Raw genomic sequence first — 24,337 nt, 5'->3', positions numbered from 1 at the left:
GGCGGCACGGTCTGGCCTGTGCAGAAACACACCTCCGCCCGCCCCCCCCCCCCCCACTCAGGGCTGCGCTCATCATTCCCCTCAGGAAAGTGGCCACATCCCCCATGCGTGGAAGCCCCTCCCAGAGAACGAGCCCAGGCCAGGGGTTTGTGGGAGGCACACCGCTCACGCACGTCAGCATGTAGCTTCAGATCATCAGGGGTGCCGGCACTGCCCTCAGAGCAGTCACCCCCCAACCCACAGAGATGCACCTGAAGACAAAACACCACCGCCATTGGTCGGTATCATCTAGATCTGACGTCTCCTACGCCGAGTTCGCTGAAGCCACAGCAATGACCAGAAAGGTGCAAACATAAGTCCCGGGAGAGCATTTAAAGTACAGAGAAGGGCAAGTCTCCGTGGTTTCGTGTCACTGTTAATGCCGTTGTCCATCGTGTCCTCGTTACTGCCACTGCTGCCCACGTGCACTGAGGGCTAATGCCAGCGGGAGAGGCGCTCCACTTACACTGCGTCACCTAAGCCTGACTCTGGAAACCAGGTATCTAAGGGAGGACTGTCTCCATCTGATTCGCGGGAAACCAAACGAAGTCAACTGCTCCAGGTCACTGAGCCGATGACAGAGCCAGGGCTGGAACCCAGGTGTGCCGCCCAGGTCCAGCGGGGTCCAAGGCCCCTGGTGCTTGCTGAGCGCTGGGCTAAGGCACCTGGCAGGCCTGAGCTGTGACCGTGGACACGGACAGGAGCTGCGACCCCCACGGGCGGGCACTGTACCTGGTGGCCGTGCTGAGCTGGGACGGCTGCTCCCCGGTACTGTGGCTCTTGCCAGCCTGGCACTGCTCTGGCTTACTTTCCTGGAGAGGGAGAGGGAGAGTCAGGGCGCACCAAGACAAGCACCTGAACAGCGCTGGGGCCCTCGATGGCTCCCCCGAGCCCAGACCAGGGCCCACCGCCTTCCCCAACGGCACAGCCCCGGGGCTAGGCAGGTCCTTGCTGCCCCTCGCTCAGAACACAACTAAGCTGAGGCATACTTGACAGAAATGAGTCCGTTTTCCACAAGTGTTTGTGGCACCAAATCAAACTAAGTAATCACTGGAGCTTTACGCAAATGCTTTATCAAGGGCTGCTTGGATACCCGAGGGCTTTCAAAATATTTTCTTGTAACTGCGGATAGAAATGCCTGAAAATATTTTCACACCATGTTTTGCTTGGGAAAATGCAGATGCATTTGCTCTCTCTCAATACTGCATACTTTCAGTAGAAAATGCTCCTCCAATGTCCCGGGAAGAGCTCTGGAATCTAAGCGATCTGGGCCAGGCCTGCTCCTCTTGCTTAGGGTCCCGGGGCAAGTCAGGGCGCCCCTCAGAGCCTTGTTCCCCGCCTGTGAAACGGGGTGAGCGTCTCCATCTCCTAACGCTGCTGTGAGGGCTACAGAAGCTGCCTGTAAACACCGCGCCCGGCCCTCAGCCACAGGGAGGAGGAAGATACCCGCTACCCCACGGACCACGGCAAGTCAGCGGAGGCCAGACACAGGTGTCAATGGACAGAGGATGTTCAATTCAATCCCACTATTTATGGCCACTGGCTCAGGAGGTAGATTAATGTTTTTAATGTTAATTTAAAAAGATAAGTGATATAAAAAATATAACAGGGAGACCATCTTAACATATGATGAGGACTAGGTTTTTTGTTTGTTTTTTTTTGGTACACGCCCCTAGTGGGAACCAAACGCAGGACTCTCTGGTCCGCAGGCCGACGCTCCAACAGCTGGGCCAAACTGGCCAGGGCAGGACTAAGTATTTTTAAATATTCTTTAGCTTTGTATAAGTACACAAATAATTGATATATTAACAAACCTGGTAATTTTTAATCTGTTTATCGAGACAGGCTACTTAGCTATCACTATTAACAATTCTTTATTAGACTAGTTTAAAAATATCCATCTGGAATAGACATTTATTTTTTTAGAAATATTCAATTTCATCGCTACTCCTTACTTCCCCTCAATCCAATCTGGTGAGAAACTGCAATAACTAGGTCTTTGAAATGGCCTTCTGCCTGAATTCTAGAACATTCTGCTTTCTGGACAGGAAATTAGCAGGCCCTCTGGACTTTGTCTCCTGAAGTCAAGGACATGTTTGTTCCGACTTGTTTAGGTCCCGTGGAAACAATGGAGCAGTCCGCAGACTTAGCTGTGCTAACAGAAAATGCCAAAGACTGTTTTATCTTGATCAAATCCTTCCAACAGATTTCTCGTGAACTTCGTGGGACAGCTCTGTGGGGTTTCTTTTACTGTTGTAATAACCAACTTGACCGCTGACTTGGAGTGTCTTCATGCTACATTCCGAAAGTGGTCATCATTCCCTCAACGAGCATCTGCCGAACCCGTTCTGGGTCCGACATGGACCCCAGGGATACCCCGGGACTAAAGGCCCACATGCTCTCGGGCCTTCATGGGGTTTGGGGTCTAGAGGGGGAAAGATGTTAATTAAATAACCACGCTAACACGTGTATAATTACAACTCTGACAATTTATGGGAGAAGAGTTCCCGGGCAGGGCTGAGAGCAGGGACAGCAGGCCGGGCTCGTCTGCCAAGGGAAGGGCGCCCGAGATGCCAGTTCACCGAGAGAAGAGGAATGAGATGGGTCCCAGAGCACCAGGCAGAGAAAACGCTACATGCAAAGGCCCTGGGGTAGAAAGTACTTTCCGCCAGTGAAGCTACAGCACAGAGGACAGGGAGAGAATGGAAAAGATGAGGCTAAAGAGGAACTGGGGACGAGGACACCCACGTCCTGTGACCATGTAAGGACAATGGTCTTAATTATAAGAACCCTGGTGACCCACTAAGAGGTTTTAAGCAAGGAGTAACGCAGAAGGACCAGTATCCTAAATAGAACAGTGTAATTGCAGTAGAGAGAGTAGAGAGAACAAGGATACACACAGTTCATTTGGAAGGGGTCCCGCAGCCTAGAGGTGAGGGAGCGAAGGCAGAGAGAAACGGGAAATTGGAGAAGTGCCCAGGACGGTAAACGGAGAGAACCTGGGGAGGGCTGCACGTGAGGAGGGGGAGGTGTCTAGCCTGTGCACGCGCAGAGCCACCATTTTCTGACTATGGTCCAACGACGGAATTCACAGAAACACTGTGAGTTCAGTGACAGAAATGGTAAGTTCCAGGTGTCGTGAAGCGGTCACAGGGAGATGTCTACCTAGTCGGCTGCCAGAGAAATGGACATAGGATAGAAAAGCATGTCTGGCCATCCCCGGGGCGTGGGTGGGGTTGCCGAGGGCAAAGTAGGCAACGAAAGCCGAAGAGGAGACCCCAGGACAGCCCTCGAGAAGCCCTACGGGGGCGCAAAGCCAGGTGCACAGTGACAAGGGAGCCGAGAGAATGCTTCGAGAAACAGGCAGGAGACAGACAAAGATCCAACACAATCACAGGCATCTGCAGAATGGAAACCACGTGTATTCAGACGTGCCATTAATGCGAAAGGACTAACGAGGATTCTCTGCCGCTGTGAGACCTCATTGCTACGACCCTCGCAAGCGACAGACGAAGAGGTGCCCAGAGGAAGAGGGGCGGGCTGGGGTCTCTGCGCTGACGCAGCGAGCCAGGTGAGCCCCGCCCCACCTAGCCTTCCAGACCCTTCTCCCCTGGGCATCTGCGGTGCCCCCCGCCCGCGTGGCTGAGCGCGCTCCTGGGAGCTGGTGAACTTAGTGGTGAACTTAGGCGCACGCTGCTCTGTGACCCGGAGCCGGAGAAACTCCGCTGCACGAACCACAAGATACGGAGCTGAGTGACGCCCCCGGTCGCCCGAGCTTACCTCCTTGATCGTGGTATTCCTTCCCCTCCACGAAAACCACCACCGGCCTCCCTTTCTGGGCATCTTATCCCTCATGATGGATTCCACCGTGGCCTGTTTCAAATGGATGGTAACATAAATAATGGAACCAAAAGAAGATCAACTTAGCACATTCAAACCAAAAGACACATACATGCAAATTAAAGATAATAAAAAAAAAAAAAAAAAAAAAACAGGAGGAAACACAACATACTATTTGTGAATTAAAAAATTTCAAGAAGCAAAATCTAATGGCGTCCAAAATTATGTTAAGGTAACTTAAGCACGAAGACTTAAGAAGATGTTAAAGGAATAAACAAACAACAAAAAGATATAACACAACAACAGAAAAAGAGAGCATTGAGAATCGTTAGTGACTAGTAAGACAAGAAGTTTTCAAATTAAAGCTGCTTGCTGGTTAACATTCTGTTACTCTCATTGTGGTCATTACAAAATAAAAAATGAAATGATTACTAGGGGGGAGAGGGTAAAATACACAGAATGGTTTTAGTAAGTGCAAATTTCTAAATTCTGACAAACTGGACCTTAATAGATGCATTTAAAATCTCGAGCATTAAAAAAGAAAATCATACTCTTGCCCTAAATTCGTGGAAGTTTGATGGGGGGAAGAGTCAACATTGTTTCCAAAGAACAAAATATCTACCTGGAGGCTAATTCCAGTCCCAAGGTCAATGTCACCTAAGCGCCCTCCCTGGTTTTATAGAGCTACCAGGTCGCTGCCGCCTCAGCTGGTGATGGGAGCAGGAGTTAGTCTCTCAACCAAACAGGTTGCAGGTAAGTGGAGAGAGAAATAATCCACACCCTTAGGACGAAGTGTGCTTCTTTCCATCATTTAAACACCCCTGCCTCACACAAAGGAACGCCTGAGCACACCGAAACACGGCAGGCAAACCACACCCCGCTTCAGGAACAGAACTGTCCACACAGACGTCAACGCCCTCCTCCTAATTCATCCGTAAGTGTATAAAGCCATCAAAAACCCTAACAGGACTACTTGTCAGACCCAGACAAGCTACTCCAAAGCTCACTGTAAACACAAACACAAAGAGCCAAGAAAAGTCCCAGAAGAGTAATGACACAAGCCTCACTAAACAGTAGAGTATATTTAAACCTACAGTAATTTGCAAAGATGCAGTTGGTACACGAGTCAACATATTAATGGAACAAAAGACAACGTTCAGAAGTAAATCGAAATTCACAGAGAAATGCAGTTGATGATCACGCTGTACCTGCCTGTCGGTGGGGCAAGAGCTACCTGATGAAAGGCTCCGGGATAATTAGGGAGCTGTGCCAACCCTGTTAGTGTCTCGGCGGGGGCATCATGCCCTGCTGGCCGACACGGGACAGCTCTGTTCAAGAGTCGGGCGGCAGTGTGTTCCAGGAAGGCGGCCTTCCGGCCAGGAAACGAACCTCCATGGCTCTACACATTCGCAGTCATTCTGCTGTTCTGCCGGCAAGGGGTTGGGAGGTGAGCATATGACCAACTGCGGCCAATGAAATGTGAGAAGTCTCCTCCGTCCTTCCCACTTCGATGTGGCTGCATGAGACAGCCGGAGACCAGGCGTCCCGTGACCACGAAGGGACCGCCAAGAAAATCGCAGAGAAGCTAACCCAGGTGCATCCAGCCCGGAGCGAGCAGCTAAGATCATCCGTGTGCACAGTAATCAAGCCGTTATTGAAACCCCTTCGCTCTCTGCTTCCCGATCCTAATCCCACAGCCCGCTGGGGGGAAGGACTGGGTTCCTGACACCTCGCCCAAGACTCCCAGATAAAATCCGGTGGATCAAGGTCTAAGGAAGTACTGGGAGAAGGGACGAGGCACATCTCCACAAGCTCTGGGGGGAGCAGGGCCGTTCCGAGTACGATGTAAAACCAAGAGCGGGAAAAGATGACAAGTTCTGCGTGGAAAAGTCCTTCTAGAGTAAACACCATAAACACTCAGACATCACTGACACACTTGTAAAAAAATTGAGGATGTATTCACAAAGGCTCATTTCTTTTCGTTTAGAAGACATGGGTGTTTCCTCTTCTGTAAACCAGATTCTTTGACAGCATCTCCACTGCCCCGGCCTTTTCTCTCACTCGTGTGTGAGAGCTGAAACGTGCAACATAAAAACGTGTCCAGGGCCGTGGACACCGGAGGGGCCTGGCAAGACCAAAGGGCCCACCCAGGAAAGCATGCCCTCCTCCCAGAGCACGAAGAATACTCCCAGATAAGTACCCCAAAGACGAGGTCTCAATCCCCAACTCCCAACACACACACACACAGTCACCCCCAGGAAGGAGCACGCACTTCCCAATCAGACCAGACCTCAGGAGTCCAGGCCTCAGGACACGGGAGACCCCCCGCAGCGGCACGGAGCCCCTGCTGAGTGCACAGGCCCAGGGCAGACACAGCCTCTGCACAGAGCACGGGGGAAGGGACAGGCCGAGCGGCTGTGACTCGGTGGGCGGCAGGACGACAGCGCAGTGGCGGCCGTGCACCTCGACATCACGCTGCCGCCTCCTCGCAGCCACGCCGGCTCCACCAGCAGCAGGGCTGCCCAGGCCCGGCAGGGGCTCCGCGGCCACCAGGCCTCCGCTGGCTCCGCGGAGCAGCACCTGAGCGGGGCAGCGGCACCTGGAGCCTGGCGGCTGCCTCCCTGCCCCTCCCTCGTCACCCTGGGGCTGACATCCGGGCATCCCACCTGTGTCCCAGCCCGACGGGTGCTGGGAAGGGGCCCCAGCACCACCACGATTGGGGTGTACCATGATGAGCGGGGAGGGGGGGGGAGACATTCAGGTGCAAGAGACACAGGTTCGAAACCCCTGACGATACAAACTTCGAAAGAGCACAACATAACTAACTGGTTTTTAAAATGAAAGGTAAATGCCAACCGCCCAGATGACCCCACCTGTCACTTTTGTCCCGTCTTTCTCATGTTCCAGCTCACCTTGGGCAGAGGTTTCTGGAAAGCCTGCATCGCCAGGAGCAGAGGGGCTGCCGTGGTCCAGTTGTAATACCTAACACGACAGTGAGAGAGACTTCAGAGACCAGGCTTGGACTGAAAACCTATGTCATGAGACGTGGTCACAGAAAGTTCTGGAACTCCAGCTGGGTCCATGAAGAGCCCAAACTGCTGCCAACACCCCCAGGCCCCCCGCCTGTCCCCCTGCAGTGGCTCCACTGCGGGCCGAGCAGCTGTCCAGGCGGGGACTCCAGTCAGGGTGGCAGGGGACCCGCGGCCAGCTGCAAGGCAGCCGAGCCCCTGGGCATCGAGTCACCAACGTGGCACTTCTTGCCACGCTTCCGGGGAACAGTGGGTGCCCGACAACGTGCAAACATCGCGACCTCCTCTCAAGGAGAAAAGTTTGCCATCGGTCTACGACACACCTGCCCTTGACCTCAGGCAGGAAGCTTCCAAGTGGGGACACACCGTCTGTTCCGTTGCCCCTGGACCATTCGGGCCGTGACTTTCCACGGTCCGTGTGAGACCTAGTGTAGCTATTAGAATCCACAATCAACCTGCCGACTGTATAGCACCACAGCTGCTGCCAACAGTGAGCCGACAACAGTGTATTTTAACAAGGGTTATATAAAAAAATGTAAATATATAAAAATGTCTCAGGTTCATTGTCCAGGTCTCTGCATTTGAAAAACTGGAATCACAACAGCATCGGGCCAGGGAGTCACGAGAAACTTACTTATTCCCAATCTTCACCACGAGGTTGGGGTCGTCGATGAGCGCGGGGTTGTCCGCAAACTGTTGGTATGACACAGCCTGTTCCAGAAATGCGTCTGGGAAAGCAACCGCAGGAGGGACAACGTAAGGAAAGCCCGGTTCCGGCAACAGCCCAATCTTCACTGCTGGTGCTCACAGGCACGTCTTCCAAGGGTCTGCACGCTCCAGGCGCGCAGGTCACTCCCGATGTGTTTGTGAAGGACACGAACTTTCGCTGTCTGGGGGCAGCGTCTATGGAGAGTGAAGGGGGCCTGGGCGGACCGAGGATGTGGGGAGACGTCCCCGTCGCTGGGGCACATGCTTACGTGGGAGCAGGGATATGGAGAAGAGTCTAAATAGGCATCTAAGGGAGCAGGTGAACACTGAGCAGGGCTCGGAAACCGGGCGACCTGGGTTTAAGTCACATTTACTGTTGAGACCTTGGGCAAGGGATTCATCTCCCCGAGCCTCAGTCCCCCATGTGTCACGCCGGGATACGTCCTCGAAGGCTGAGGGTGGGCGAGTTCGTAGATGGAAGGTGGTGTCCTGCCTTAGGAAGGGCTCGTTCAGTGCCAGCAGGCGGGGTTCTGAACACTGTCACCTGCACCCCTCCAGTGTCCTCAGAACACCGCCCCCCGCCCCCGGACCAAGATGCAGGTTCCCAGGCCTGCAGGACTGACGTGGGGCGAGGAGACAGCACGCTCAGCAAGCGCCTGACGTGAGTGACCCCAACGGCCTTGCTGCTGCCTGAAGCCGTGTGTGAATAACAGAACCTTGGTCAGCCAAGTGCAAGCCAGCAACCCGGGGTGCTGGCACTAACCAAACCAAGTGAGAGCAACCAGACAGGGACCCGTGCAGAAGACCAAGCTTCTGGACGTTCTGACCGGTGGCCACAAGAGGGCGCTCTTGGCTCAGGACCAGCTCCCAGGCGCCCGGCGTACCTATGGTGATCTCCCTGTTGTCACTGAGGCCGCCGCAGAGGGAGATGGCGATGGACGGCAGGTCTCTCAGGCCGTCGGAGGTGCTCTCCACGCCACTGTCAGCGCCGGAGCTGCCCACGGACTGCGGGGACTGGCTGGCTGACCGGGCTCCGCTCTCGGCATGTTTGGGGAGCCCGGAAGGATCCCCGCTGGAAGGAGGGAGAGAGCAAGGTGTTCTGAGAATTTCCTTGTCTGGGGTTCACACACCAAACGGCTGTGCGATCAGCTACCCCTCGGAGAAGCAAATGACTCCCCCCGGCAGACTTTCAGTAGAGCACCAGGGCAAACGAAGACAGGTGACGTGAACCACCTTCAGGAGAGAACACAATCAGTTCTGGCTGACCACACGCTGTAGCCCCTCCCGTGCCCACGTGCAGCGGGCTGGAGCCACACTCCCGAGAGGCCACATTCCACGCTCGACCTCCGAGGAGCTGGCCCTGCCTGCAAAGCACGGGTGAGCTAAAGATGGGCCTGGGACCCAGGGGACCCTGTCCTGGGAGGTGGGCCACACAGACGCCCGCTGTCTGCACTGATTGGGCTGCAACGTGACCTCAGGGCCATCAGGGGAGACAGCTCGTGCCTCACTCCTGTTCCGACAGCGGCCAGCCAGCCCCACGAAGACCCAGCCCCACGGACACCCAGCCCCACGGACACCCAGCCCACACGGACACCCAGCCCACACAGAGACCCAGCCCCACGGACACCCAGCCCCACGGACACCCAGCCCACAGGGAGACTCAGCCCCACGGACACCCAGCCCCATGGACACCCAGCCCCACAGAGACCCAGCCCCACAGACACCCAGCCCCACAGACACCCAGCCCACACGGACACCCAGCCCCACAGACACCCAGCCCACAGGGAGACTCAGCCCCACGGACACCCAGCCCCACGGACACCCAGCCCCACAGACACCCAGCCCACACGGACACCCAGCCCCACAGACACCCAGCCCCACAGACACCCAGCCCACACGGACACCAGGCCCCACAGACACCCAGCCCACAGGGAGACTCAGCCCCACAAACACCCAGCCCCACGGACACCCAGCCCACACGGAGACTCAGCCCCACGGACACCCAGCCCCACGGACACCAGGCCCCACGGACACCCAGCCCCACGGACACCAGGCCCCACGGACACCCAGCCCCACGGACACCCAGCCCCACGGACACCCAGCCCACACGGAGACTCAGCCCCACGGACACCCAGCCCCACGGACACCCAGCCCACACGGAGACTCAGCCCCACGGACACCCAGCCCCACGGACACCAGGCCCCACGGACACCCAGCCCCACGGACACCCAGCCCACACTATCTAGAGAAAGTCCAGTTCTCACTGGCGGCTTCTGCCAGTCAGCTGTGAGCCTCCTGCTGCCTCCTCCCACTTTCTCATCAAACAGAATGCACTACTCAGATGACAGAAAATGACACGAGGAATAAAAAGAAATTTTACTTTTTGGGAAAATACAGGGCAGCCACTTCAGGGTCCATATCTGTGAGGTCGTCCAGGTAGACGCCATCTGCACCAAGATGCCTGCTTCGCTTGTCTGCAAGAGCAAACGGTTCCGGTCAGCACGCGTGGACTGAACACCCCGTGGACTCCCGAGCCTACACAGCACACGGAAGGGTGTGCGTGTGCTCAGAACACCCCGTGGACTCCCGAGCCTACACAGCACACGGAAGGGTGTGCGTGTGCTCAGAACACCCCGTGGACTCCCGAGCCTACACAGCACACGGAAGGGTGTGCGTGTGCTCAGAACACCCCGTGGACTCCCGAGAGTCTACACAGCACACGGAAGGGTGTGCGTGTGCTCAGAACACCCCGTGGACTCCCGAGCCTACACAGCACACGGAAGGGTGTGCGTGTGCTCAGAACACCCCGTGGACTCCCGAGAGTCTACACAGCACACGGAAGGGTGTGCGTGTGCTCAGAACACCCCGTGGACTCCCGAGAGTCTACACAGCACACGGAAGGGTGTGCGTGTGCTCAGAACACCCCGTGGACTCCCGAGCCTACACAGCACACGGAAGGGTGTGCGTGTGCTCAGAACACCCCGTGGACTCCCGAGAGTCTACACAGCACACGGAAGGGTGTGCGTGTGCTCAGAACACCCCGTGGACTCCCGAGAGTCTACACAGCACACGAAAGGGTGTGCGTGTGCTCAGAACACCCCATGGACTCCCGAGAGTCTACACAGCGCACGGAAGGGTGTGCGTGTGCTCAGAACACCCCGTGGACTCCCGAGCCTACACAGCACACGGAAGGGTGTGCGTGTGCTCAGAACACCCCGTGGACTCCCGAGAGTCTACACAGCGCACGGAAGGGTGTGCGTGTGCTCAGAACACCCCGTGGACTCCCGAGAGTCTACACAGCGCACAGAAGGGTGTGCGTGTGCTCAGAACACCCCGTGGACTCCCGAGTCTACACAGCGCACGGAAGGGTGTGCGTGTGCTCAGAACACCCCGTGGACTCCCGAGAGTCTACACAGCGCACGGAAGGGTGTGCGTGTGCTCAGAACACCCCGTGGACTCCCGAGTCTACACAGCACACGGAAGGGTGTGTGTGTGCTCAGTGCCCAGACTGGCCTCGCTGTCGGACGGCACAAGGCAAAGGCAGGCGCCCAGGTCAAGCTGCGCCGCTTTGCTGGGCCTCACTCCCCGCCTGGGACGGGCACTCGCTGGGGTCACATGACCATGGTGGCGATGTGACCGGGCTCTCACTGAGCAGCCCCCGTCAGTACGCTGAGCACAGTGCCCTGAACAGCGCCCTGACTAGGCCTCCTGGTAGCTTCCGGCAGAGAACGGCCGTGGTCCCCACGAGCCCAGATCACGCACAGAGCTGAGGGCTAACAGCGCAGGCTGGCATCATGCCAGGTGTGCACCAAACCAGGGTTCAGAGCCCCTCCTGTGCGCCAACCAAGGTTCTGGTCTCAGCAGTGCTGTTCTAGGGGCAGTCAGGCAAACTGATCGTCCGAAATGTGACAAGCAGACATTTAAATGGCAATAACCAGGGAAACGAGGCCAAGGGGCGAGGGGACCAGACTGGCGGAATAACCCCGGTGTACAAAAACAGAGGAACCCTCCGGACCCGCATCCCCGAGCTGTGCAAGGGGGTTCACTGCACGACCCGGAAGGCCTCGCTTAGGCCTCGCTGCCTCCGACCGCACTCGCACATGAACACGTGCAGCGGAGGGCACGCCCTGGACAGCCGGTGTCACGGGCCAGGGTCCCGAGCCGTGGAGGCCGGCCCGCGACCTGCGGAGCAGTCTGCACCGGGAGCCCCGCCCGCACCTTTCCTCCTGGAGGGCGAGTCCATCTTGCTCGCCGCGGCACCCGGGCCTTTGGCTTCCTCCGTGGCAGGGGGCGGCGGGGCTGCGGCCCCCAAGGCCTCCACGTCCTCCTCGTTCACAAACTGCATCTCCGTCTGAGACCTGCTCGGCTCCACGAGGGGCTGCGCAGGAGGCGCCCCAGCCAGCGTCGGCGACTGGTCACTGAACGCGTCGGAAGAGTCGCTGTGAATGGCCTGGAAGTGCATTTTCTCACAGATTTTCCTGCTGTTCAGCGGGCTGGAGTCTTTCATCTTGTGTGGGGACGACTAGAGCGAAGGGCGGGGAGAGGGGGAGAGAGGTCAGAGCACAGAGGCCGAAAAACCGAGGTGACCGAAGCACCACACTAGCCAACGAGGATCTGCCGAGCTGTCCACACCTGGCAGGAGACGCCTCGGGAGTCACCTGGTGATTCCCACACCTGCCAAAGGTCCAGGAATCAAGAATATTAGTTCCCTGCCCGGCTGGAGTGGCTCAGTGGACTGAGCCTCGTCCCGTGGACTGAGAGGCCCCGATTCAATTCCCGGTCAGGGCACGTGCCCGGGTTGTGGGCTCGATCCCCAGTGGGGGGCGTGCAGGAGGCAGCTGATGTTTCTCTCTCTCTCTCCTTTCTTTTCTAAAAACTCAATGAAAACGTATTTGAAAAAAAGAAAGAATTTTAGTCCCAAATCAAAGGAACTTTTATATAAAACATCAACTGCCAAGAACTGAGAGGCTGGTGGCGGCCAGCAGGTGGCGGCCACCCCAGCGTCTGTCAGGAGAGCGTGAAGTGTGCTCACAGTCAGGCATTTTGCAGGAATGAGCGTACAGGAGCTTGGTTACTACAGCAACCGGACAAACTTTGCAAAACCAACCTCTGCTGTGAGAGTCACATCATGTCAATCCCTGTGGGGGGTCAGTCTGAGCAGTAAGTCAAGGGTGGGGGCCTCCCAGTTGGTCCCAATTCCTGGTCTGGGTGCAAGTCACATGGACATGTTCACAGTGCAGACACATATTGACCTGTGCACTTAGAATCCGAGTGTCTCCACATATGTGTATATATTTCACCCCCAAAATGAGTGAGCAATGAAAATTTGGTGGCTGGTTCAAGTGAGTGGAAAACTAGCATTTCTGATTCCATCTCTCCAAGGAGTTTCCGGTTATGGAAAAGATCCATCCGAACAAACACCGAAAGGCAGTCGGTGCATCAGAAAGGGGAGGGGCGTCCGGCCTGGTACAGGCTCAGGCTCCCGGCGCGGAGAACAGCACTGCGGGGCTGCGGCGGGGCTGCTCTCGGAAGTGATGGTCTGCACTTCCTGCCGCTGCCCGGCAACCAGGGACACGGACTTGCAGAGACAGCTGGCTGGGTCAGCACTACAGCGTGTGGGCAGAGAAATCAGCATTTTCCGTGAAAGCTAAATATAACCTAAAAAGGGCACGGATCAGCCTCAGCAGACCTCTCTTCCAAGGGCTGCTCACCCCGAGTCTTCACAGGAATGCGCTCAGCCGCCACCACCCACCCACCGGCCATTCGCTCAGACCACAAACACTTCCAAGGGCCTTATAATAATTTAAAAAAAACAAAACAGCTTGAAGTAGAACTCAAGATTCTTCAAGTGCACAGGACATGAAACAGCGTTACTGACAGAACAGCGTGCCCACCTCTCCTCCGGGCAGGGCCAGCCCGTGCGCGGCCCGGGGCACCCACCTTGGCGGCCTGAGGCAGCTCCCCCCACAGCCAGAGCATCTCCAGGTTGCTCTTCGGCATCGTCCGGTCCGCGGCCTTGCTGACCAGCTCCGAATCACTCTTGGGGGTTGAAGGTCGGGAACCTGCAGGACTTAACGAAACACAAATCCGAGATGATAAAGTGGGAAGAGAAACTTTTTTTTTAATGTTTTGGGCCCAGGAAATGCACCCAAGCACATTCCCTTTCGACAGGATTTTCAACCTTTTTCACCTCACGGCCAGAAACCAATGATTAAAATTCTGCGGCACACCAAAAAATACATTTTTTGCCAAGCTGACCAAAAAAAAAGGTATAACTGATTCAGCCACACGGGGCGGCTGTGGTTAACTGGCCGTTGCCATTTCTTATCTGACAGGCGAAGGGGGAGGCCCGTGCCCGACGGAACAGGCACCGTGTGTGGTGACGTCCTGTGGCTCGTGGGCTGAAAATCGCCGTCTCGGGAGCACGATGCCGTCTGTGGCCACCAGGGGTCCGCAGGACACCCGTCCAGGTGGAAAGTGCTCCCGGCATGGGTAACCCTGTCCCAAACTGCTGCCAAATTCCAAGTAGAGAAGATGAGAAGTAGAATTAAAAAGGGAAACTTGGAAAAGAGACAGGAAGAGGAGTCCGCCTATGTCCCCAGGAGTCATCCTTCCCACCTCCCCGAGGCCCCGGCTGCATTTCCGAGGTCAGCAAGTCCACAGCTGCCGGCGGGCCCCGGCGCTCCGCCCTGCGTCCGCTCCACTCCACTCCACTCCACTCCACTCCACTCCACAGTCCACACAGAGCAAAGCTGCACCGCCTGAGAACAGGAAACTGCGTCATCTGCCAACCTGACCACAAATGCCAGATGCCACAAACTCACGTGGCAGAAGCCTCCACGTTGAAATTTCAGAACATATTATACCTTCGAGGAATACTTCAAAGGCTCCCACTTGCACCCAGCCAGTGGGCTCAGTGGCTGAGAACTGACTCATGGGCCAGGAGGTCACCGATTCGATTCCCGGTCAGGGCACATGCCCAGGTTGTGGGCTGCGTCCCTGGTGGGGGGCATGCAGGGGGCAGCCGATCGATGTGTCTCTCTCGTTGATGTCTCTCTCTCTCTCTCTGTCTCCCTTTCTCCCTCTAAAACTCAATAAAAATGTATTGTTTTAAAAAGACTCCTACTTGCCAAGCCTCTCTATAGCAATATATCCCAGCGCTTCATTCTCAGCTTTTAAGTGGTTTTAACTTGTTCTCATCTCTGTTTTCTTTTACTCTTGAGACCTGAACAGTCTTACTCTGTCCAGCCAGTCACCAGCCAAGAGTAATCAACTGCTCTACAAAATTCTCACAGTCTTCTAAACCCACAGATGGAGACAAGACCCTTCGAGTACTTCCTGTCTTATCCCCTGCATCACTTCCTCCCGAGTGAGACCGCAGTTTTCAAACGAAGCAAGAAAAAAGCCAACCGGTTTCCTTTGGCGTCTTTCACAGACCTCAGCCTCTCGGTCACCCCTCAGCACGAGCTGGGTCCCGTGTGAGTTAGTCAACTCCGTTTGAACACAGCTCTGCTGTCAGGACAAGGAGGGCTCACGGGTGACACGTAACTTGTGTCATATCACGACCCTCCCTGCCTACATCCGGATCTCCTCGTGCAAGCCGACTGGACAAGCGGACTGAGCCTTCTGCCCCTTCCTTCCACTCCGAGGTGCCCACTGCCCACCAGGCCATCTACACGGCATGCCAGCCTGTGGAGACTGGGGTCCCGAGACGGCGTCCTGTGAGGGCACACAGAATGGGATGCCTCCCCACTCATGCTCCCCCACCCTTCCGGAAGGAGTTCGTGGGCAGGAACACTGGGACCTCCACACGTCCGAGGGGTCAGGTGTCCACAGTTATACGTTCAGCATCATGCACAGGGACTGTCGTGGCCTCCGGTGAGGGCTCTGTACCCGCCCGCAACCTGAGCCACCCCTCCTCCAGGTCATCGCGGCGATGACTTCCTACCCTCACCTGAGCTGCACCCCACCTCCAATCACTGCTTAAGAAGCCCCTACTATGTACTTATCGCACAAAATATAACTTGTGTTTCATTTTGTTAGGAATTGTCTCCCCACTGCCACTAGAAGAAGTAAAGCCTTCAGGCTGACTCGCTCTGGCGTAGGGGTCAGCAAACTCTGTAAGAGCCGGGGGGCAAGTATTTCGGGCTCCGGGCGGCGCGGGCTTTGCCAGCGGGCACACACTGCGAGACAGTGCCCACGCAAGCGGGCGCCGCCCCGGGCCCTGCAGAGCAGACGCTGAGTGCGGGGCCGGGGCCGCCCCCTGCTGGCAGAACATGCCTCGCGCACAGTCCAGGGCACTTCCCGCCTGGAAGCCGAATGTCCTGGTCCTTCCACAAGCGCCACACGGCTCCAGAGGCACCAGGCTTGCGCCGGACGCTCACAAAGAGCCAAGCCCGTGTGAGAGCTGGATGAGCTGCAGGCCCACCTCACAGGCCACGCGACAGAGGACGCGGCCGTCCCAGCCTCTCAGAGGGTCTGTCCTCAGCACAGCACTCGGCCTGCTCACGGGCGCTCCGGCTCCCAGGCCGGCGTGAGTGATGAGAGGCGATGCCCACGTTTTCCATGATCAAATATTAGACTTCTGAGGTCAAGGGTTGCTCAAAAGTAAACTTACAAGGTCGTTGACCGATTTCCTGAAGGAATGCACTGATGACCACACGACAGAATTCCTGCCCGTCCCAATAGGCAGACAGACGAACTGCTCACCATCGGTTCACCTCGTTCTATTTACTTATGTATTTTTCAATCCTCAGCCGAGGATATTTTTCCATTTATCTTGAGATAGAATGGGAGGGAGGGAGGGAGGGAAACATCAATGCGCAAGAGACACACCGACTGGTTGCCTCCCGCATGACCCCGACCAGAGCCGGGACAGAACCACAACCGAGGCCCCGTGAGGGAGCAGGCCGAGGTCTGAGACGGCAGCATCACACGGCAGACACCCCGATCCTGGCCCTCGGGTCTGTCCTCCCCAGGCTCCAGCACTCTGCTCTGGAAATGCTGTGCCAACATCTGACTCCAGTATTCAGAAAGTCTAACGAGCTATTTAAATGTTTATAACATCCATTACACTAAAGTGGTTTCCTAAAAAATCTTGTGAGTTTACTTGCTGAACAACCCTAGACACAAAACCAAAGATCATATTCCCAATTTTAGTTCATTCTTCTATTTTGAAAGCACTGCACAGAATTAGAAAGAATTATATGATCAAACCACAATCCTCAGAGATGCAAAGTCAGTAACTGAAAAGGAATCTAATAATCGACAAATGCTAAAATGAAAGGAAAATAATCATCTATGTGTATTTTCGTCATAAGTAATTCGGTTAGTAAAATAGATTTCTAAGAGTCGCATCAAAATTTCCACTCCATAAAATCTATGCATTTCTGCAGAGGTTAGTTCGGTCCACAGCAAGACAAAAGTGTGAGGTTAGAGGGAAAGAAAGTGCCAGCTTCGAAGCCGGGGTGGGGAGGGGCTACCTTTCCGAAGCCGGGAGGAGAGACGGCTGTGCTGGGCAGGAACTAGAAAGCAGCCCCTCGGCGGCGACTGCCAGGTGCGGGGGCGTCCTTTTGCAATCCATCGGGCCACTGGACACCACGGGATACACATTAAGAGAACAGAGATCACAGGTCAATGAAATGAAATCTCCCGTCAACAACAGGACCACGGAGCGGTCACACTGCAAGGAGATGACCGACTGAGGCGTCTGACAGTGCAGAGGACGGTGTGTTGAAATCACTAAGAAATCGGCAGAAACAGGAAACTGCCCAAGACCGTCTTCCTTTCTGTTTCATCCATGTGCCCACAGAAGACTGCTTTCCTCTGGACAGAACTTCGTGCGTCCTCACACCTCTGGAGCAGGTGGGTTACTGTGCTGTCAGCTGTCTCTTTAAAGAAAATGCATCATTCCAGCGTAGAAATGTATCCACTTATCCGAATATGTAATTGTGATCGACAGTGGTCAGATCCACATAATCAGACGTGGTCATTATTCTAGATTCACAGCAAAATGTGAAAGAGAAAACCTCTTCAGGGCTGTGTTTAAAACACTTAACTTCTTAAAAGAAAGAGCGTTTGAACAACAGATTCATGGTTTGCAATCATTCCACGTTTTCTTCCTGAAGTCCTGTGGTTTCCCTCCTGGGGACTAATCCCCAGAGCCCAAGAGAGGGTGTCCGAGGTCCTGGAGAGGCAGCCATCCCGCCCACACAACTGACGGGACAGCCCTGGCCGCACGTGGCCGCTAAGCACGCACAACGTGACGGCCCAAACTGACCAGCTCTGCCCGTGAGCGATACACACCGGCGTCACAGACTTGCCCTTAGACAGAAGGTGAAATATCCCATTAATAATGTTTCTGAAACTGACTACCTGACAGGGTATTTTGGATATAGTGGGTCAAGTGAAATATCTCATCACAGTTAATTTCTTCAGTTTCTTTCTCCTTCCCCAGGATGGCTGCTAGGTAATGTCAATGTGCAGGTGTGGCGAGCATGATGCTGCTGTTGGACAGGACGGTCTTCAGACAGACGGACCTCAGTGAGGGGGCTTCACGGCCCCCGCCGCACCCTGCTGTCCTGGTTCACTAACACGCACTGTCCCAGTCCTGGCTGGACACCAGGCGTGCGACCTGTCCATTCTTCTCCGACCCAAAGCTCAGCAGGCCCTACTCACGAACGAGATCACGGTCAGTGAGACCAGGGCCGGTGACTGCAGGAGACAGGCTTTGGGCAGGAGGCCTTCGCAGCACGTCCAGAGCCCGGGGCTCCCACACAGCCGCTGTGCACCAGGAGTCAATGTAACACACTAAGAATGAGCAAGAGCCCAGCTGGCGTGCTCAGTGGCTGAGCATCAACCCTGCACCAAGAGGTCGCCGGTTCGGTTCCCGGTCAGGGCACACGCCCAAGCTGTGAGCTCGACTCCCAGTGGGGGGCATGCAGGAGGCAGCCAATGGATATTCTCTCTTATCAATGTTTCTCTCTCTCTCTCTCCCTTCCTCTCTCTCTAAAATCAATAAAGAAAAAACTATTTTTTAAAGAACAAGAACAGCCAGTGTGGTTCGGTGCGCTGGACAATGTCCCATGCACCTAAAAGGCTGCCAATTCAGTGCCGGTCTGGGCAGACGCCAAGGTTTCAGGCTCGAACCCTGGTGTGCAGGAGGCAGCTGATGTTTCTCCCCCTCTCCCTCCCTCTCCATCTCTAAAAAAAAGAATAAAAATAAGCCAAGATTGTCATTCACTATCACTTAAATCACTATTTCTCTTTTTCTTTTCTTTTCTTTTCTTTTCCTGTTTTGTTTTGTCTTGTTTTTTGTTAATCCTCCCCCAAGGATGTTTTCCCATTGACGTTTAGACAGGGTGGAAGGGAGGGAGAGAGAAACACTGATGTGAGAGAGACACACTGATGGGCTGCCTCCCACACCATCCCAACCGGGACTGGGACTGAACCTACAACGCTTTGATCCGAGGGCCAACATTCTAATGGCCGAGCCAAAGTGACCAGGGCTCAACCTCTTTTCGCTATCACCACACCCCGAGCATTTTGAGACTTTTCCCCTCACAGTCCTCCCTGCACCATGCAGTCCTGATGCCGCGAATGCACCAGCTGTCTGCTTCTGCGCTATGGCTCCTGCTGACGGAGACCAGCGCAACGTCTAAGGCTGTTCTTGCCACCCAGAACCAATCTGCATCCCAAGGGCGCTATTGTTCCTACTGGGACTGCTTTGATCTGCCCCTCCCCCATCTTCCGAAAACCCGCCCGGAGGGCTCACATACTCTCGCAGGTCTTGGAGTCTCAGCATGGAGATCTGCGGGCTGGGCAGCTCTGGTTCTCCAGTTTACAGCGGAGTCTAGGCCAACTTGAGAGTTCATTTCAGGGAAATAAACACCCTTGGGTTCAGCAGATGGCGCTGCTCAGGGAGCAGGCAGCATTCTAACAGCCCCCACTGGCCTCGGTGGCCCCTCGAGCTTGAGTCTCACTTCGGAGATAAGTGTCAAGAAAGGCTGTGACCCGTTCTCTCCTGTTGACAACCTGCATTAACAAGGGGTTCCCCTTGGCGGTCCCCGCGGAGCTGCGAGCTGCCACGTGACCTGAGCACTGTTTCTCCCCCAGGGCCTCCTGCGCTGGCCCCTCCTGACGGACTGCGTTCTCCATCCCGTTCCCATCCAGCACAGCTGCAGCTGAGCGCAGCCTCTGGCCCGACAGGCGAGCACACACCCGCAGCTCACCTGGCACTGGGCGACCACTCTCTATCGGAATTCGGGTACGATGCTGACTGCGCATAAGGCAGGGCTGGGGAGAGGTTTTCCTTCGGGGTGTCTTCTTCGAATGGAGGAATATCACCAGGAAGGGTCCTGGTAAAAACAGAAAGAAAAAGACTGAAGTCGGAGACTCACTGCGACGGACTCGTAGCAGAAGCAGGTGTCCGCGTGTTCACGCCCACCCAGTGCCCTGCAGTCACTGCCCCTGCACACCCAGCACGGCCCACGTGGGGGACTGCCACGCGGGCCACACAAGTGCGTCTCGTGTGTTCAAGCGTTGGCTGGATTATAAATGTAGCCTTCCTTTGGTCAAGTATTTGGACTTGTACACATGCACTGTGACTGCCATTGACACATTGTGACACCTCATCCAGTCATCTTTCACACGTCGCCCACAACAGCCTGAGAGGCAGAGCGGGCCCAAACTGGACCCCGGGGTTATAAAACTCGGTTATAAGCCTCCTGCCACGCAGCGGGGAGCTGCTAAATAATTCTATGACAACACACAGAAAATGTTTCGTCTAGCAGAATAAATCAACAAAATAAACCAAGTGTGTCTTACAATCACAAAACGATTCCGAACCTACCTCTTTCCGGGAACACGCTCATTACAAAATGGGATTCGCTACTTCACGCAGGCAGAGGCCATCGTCTGTGTCTGATGTCACCCGAAATACTACCGTCACTGCGCTCTGGGTCTGAAAGCCCGACCGCATTTCCGAGCCCACAGCAATGCAAGCTGTGCTTAGGAACAGCAACACTGACAATCTGCCCGCTTCTAGCCCAGGGAAAGTATTCTCTCCCGGATAATGGAGCGGGGGGGGGGGGGGGGGGGGCATCCCTGATGCCCCTTATCCCTTTTTTATGTTAACAAGATACAAAAACAATGATCAAAAATGACTTGCATAAAACCCTGAAACATTGACGATTGTTTATAAATGAGTTTTCTCTTTTAAAACTGTCCTTTTCTTTCACCAAAATAGTAATATACAGAAACAGAATGTTGGCACACTGTTAAAAGCAAAGAAAGACAAAAACAGATGTAAATTCAACTTGGGGCCTAATCAAAACTGAAGAGGAAAAGTTTGCGCGGGGAGAACACCGGCCATGTTCCACGCTGACGTGTCACCCTCCAACTACCACCGATAAGCAGGCCACAATCAGCCAAGTGCCGGGCACACAGCTGGTGCTCAATAAAAACAAGGAGGGTCTAAAACAATGGTTTCACGCACAAGGTATTAGTTTGCTCCGTTCGCATTTCCTGGCTCTGCTCTGATGCTGAATGAACAGCCAAGGAGGTCCGGCATTTCCAATCATCTCACAATTAGAAGCTACATCACATCCTTGCTACTAAAGACTGGTCCACGGGACTCCAAAATTCAGTCTAAAATGCAGTCGTAGAAGAATAAGGAACTCCAGGGGCGGGGGGTGGGGGGAATAAAAATCGTCTTTAAAAAGCACATCACTGGTCCTAACACGAGCCCTCCTTGGACTGACATTCACCTGCTGCAGTCCAGCGGGTCCGTCTCCTCGTCGGAGCTCATCTCGATGGGAAACATGTCTTCGTCTTCCGACGTGTTCGAGTTGTCATCCCTTTTCAGGCTGTCCAGCTGCGACTTTCTCCTCCTCTTCCTCCTCTTCTTCACTAAGGAGCCACTGGACGGGGCCTCGCTGGGAGGTAAGGCCGGGGCTGCCGTGCCGGCGTCCAGGCTTCTCGTGCGATCTATGGAGTTCCTCTTCAGCTGGTACTCCATTCTCGAGGCTCCCTCGGACAGGATCGGGGAGGTGGCCAGGTGTATGGGGATCACTTCCTACAGGACAGAACACAGCTTTTAGAAAGAGGCTGTCAATTTGGGTGGAAGGAGCAGGGCCCTGCCAAAGGTGTGGCCGTGTTCATTTCAGAGCCCAGCACGCCAGGGGGAGGGGGAGGGGGAGGCCACGCAGGGCACATGCCACGTAGGGCACACGCCCAGGGGAGGGGGAGGTCAAACGCCTGGGGGAGGCCACGCAGGGCACAGGCCCGGGGGAGGCCATGTAGGGCACACGCCCAGGGGAGGGGGAGGTCAAACTCCTGGGGGAGGCCACGTAGGGCACACACCCAGGGGAGGCCACGCAGGGCACACACCTGGGGGAGGCCACGCAGGGCACACACCCAGGGGAGGGGGAGGTCACACGCCCGGGGGAGGCCACGCAGGGCACACACCCAGGGGAGGCCACGCAGGGCACATGCCCGGGGGAGATCACACGCCTGGGGGAGACCACACAGGGCAACATGAACAAACGTCACAGGGACCTGGAGAGGTGGCTGCAGAATCTGACAGAAGATCACAAAGTCGACATTCATTCATTAAATGACATTTTGTACTAAATACTGCCTTTTCATAATTAAAACAAAGTGAGGTCATTATCAGTGATTTCAAGCCACCAAGATTCAACTATGTCTGAACCATCCAGAGTAAATAGGGAGAGATGGCCTTTGACTCATCACATCCCCTGGAACGAGACTCAAATCTGCATTTCAGAGTGTGTGTGTGTGTGTGTGTGTGTGTGTATTTTTTTAATATGCACTGAATTAAGAGGTTAATAATAATTTTTAGAAAAGCACCGGACAAACCCTGGCCGGTCTGGCCTAGCAGTTGGAGCATCAGCCCAGTCCAAAGAGTCACGGGTTCGATTCCGGTCAAGGGCACGTACCTTGGATGCAGTTCAGTCCCCAGCCCTGGTCGGGTTGTGCAGGAGGCAACCAATCGATGTGTCAGTGTGACTCTGTCACATAGATATTTCTCTCTCTTCTCTCTCTATCTGAAGATAAATGGAAAAATATCCTCGAGGACTTAAAGAAGAAAAAGAAAAACACTGCAGAGACCCTGCTGCGCCCCAAGTGCCTTCCTAGGCCAGAGCGCATCCAGGTGCGTGGATGGCGAGTGAGCAGACATTGACCTTTTTCTCAAAAACAAAAGGAAAAACACAGCCTGCTGACCTAATAATTGGTTGAAAATGATTCACCAGTCTTGCAAACACAGGAACCATTTTATCAAGGGCTCTCGTGTAGAACGAGGAACCTGGTCCCGGGAAGTGAGGACGCGCACACTCGAGGGTGAGGAAACGTACTGACAGCGGAGAGTGGCCCAGGGCCCTGCGAACGGCCGTCTCCCCAGCTGCCGTCTCCCCAGCTGCTCGGCGAAGCCAGACGAGGGAACAGACAGGCTGGGCCTGGGGCAAGAGCCGAAGAGCCTGTTCCACCGACTGAAACGGGAGGGGGTGCACCTGTGCGCGGCGGGGAGCCGGCCCCGCAGCGATCTGGTGCGGAAGGACACAGGCTCCCGGTTGCAGCAGCCTCCCCGGGAAGGACGGGCACAGGAAGGGCACAGGACCGGCACAGGGCACAGGACCGGCCAGAATCTACTCGGGCCTCCAGACCCCGCCCACCCGCCGCGCCTGCGCCCGCAGAGGGCCGCCAGGCGTCCAATCATCGCGGCGAACACCGCAGCCTCACCCAATCGCAGCCGAACACAGCGGCTCATTTCGAGGCCGATGATCGAGGAGGCCCGAGAATGAGGCTGGAAAGGCCCAGATGGCCCTGGCGGAGAAGGGTTCCCAGCCCCGCAGGCCCCTGCAGCTTCCTCGCCCAAAATGCGTCCCTGGCTCTCCCGGCAGCAAATCTGCCGAAAGCCAAGGGCGCACGAGTTAAAAATGCAAGTGTGCGGATGAGGCAGAGAGCTTCTGCCAGAGCACGTCAGGAACGAGTCAGGAATTCCCACAGCCTTCCCCTGGAGGGGGACGAGGAGGGACGGCAGGCCCCCGCCGCCACAGGTGCGCGCAGACGGAGGCGCAGGGGGACGCCGGGTCCCGCACCCCCGGGCCCCGCACCCCCAGGCCCGCACCCTCCGGGCCTCGCACCCCCGGGCCTCACAACCCCCGGGCCCCGCACCCCCGGGCAGACCCAAAGGGCGCAGCGCTGAGGCGCTCTGCCCTGAAACAGTGCGGGCACGTCTGCTCCGGAGCCCACAGCCGGAGCCCACAGCCGTTCAACCAGGCTCTCTTCCCACACAGGAATCAGCTCAAGTAGATTTTACTGAGAAATCACTACATCAGACTACTTCACAGTGGCTTTCTCTGTGAGTGAGAGAGTAAATACAGTGGTTTATCTAGAAGAAGTCATAGGGGTGGATCTTCATGACCTTGGATTTGGCAATGGATCTTAGACATGACGCCAAAAGCACAAGCAAGAAAAGAAAAAAGCAGATAAATTGAACTTCATCGGAGTTAAAAACTTTGTGTTCAAAGGACACCATCGAGAGAGTGAAAGAAAGGACCACTGACAAAATGGAAGAAAATATTTACAAGTCATATATCAATGAGGGACTTGAATCTAGAATATATAATGGATTCTCACAACTCAGTGATAAAAAAACAAAAAACCCAATTAAGAAATAAGCAAACAATCTGATTAGACAT

The 24,337-nt window shown here is 55.3% G+C and overlaps 1 protein-coding gene across 2 annotated transcripts in view; it reads right to left on the bottom strand.

Annotated features, from left to right (window-relative positions):
* Window positions 1-24,337, bottom strand: part of LPIN1 (lipin 1) — a 110,127-nt gene that overhangs the window by 21,829 nt on the left and 63,961 nt on the right. For both annotated transcript variants that reach the window (XM_036262754.1, XM_036262755.1), the window contains 11 exons: window positions 21,383-21,690; window positions 19,847-19,972; window positions 17,099-17,206; window positions 13,557-13,686; window positions 11,835-12,138; window positions 9,997-10,090; window positions 8,501-8,688; window positions 7,543-7,636; window positions 6,792-6,861; window positions 3,820-3,912; window positions 772-851 (listed from right to left, as the gene is read on the bottom strand). In XM_036262754.1, coding sequence (XP_036118647.1) covers window positions 772-851; window positions 3,820-3,912; window positions 6,792-6,861; window positions 7,543-7,636; window positions 8,501-8,688; window positions 9,997-10,090; window positions 11,835-12,138; window positions 13,557-13,686; window positions 17,099-17,206; window positions 19,847-19,972; window positions 21,383-21,690 — 1,595 coding nt within the window. The remainder of the gene's footprint in view (window positions 1-771; window positions 852-3,819; window positions 3,913-6,791; window positions 6,862-7,542; window positions 7,637-8,500; window positions 8,689-9,996; window positions 10,091-11,834; window positions 12,139-13,556; window positions 13,687-17,098; window positions 17,207-19,846; window positions 19,973-21,382; window positions 21,691-24,337) is intronic.

The sequence above is a fragment of the Molossus molossus genome, unplaced genomic scaffold, assembly GCF_014108415.1.
Source record: "Molossus molossus isolate mMolMol1 unplaced genomic scaffold, mMolMol1.p scaffold_m16_p_15, whole genome shotgun sequence".
NCBI classification, from domain to species: domain Eukaryota; kingdom Metazoa; phylum Chordata; class Mammalia; order Chiroptera; family Molossidae; genus Molossus; species Molossus molossus.
This window is presented reverse-complemented; position numbering and strand designations above follow the sequence as displayed.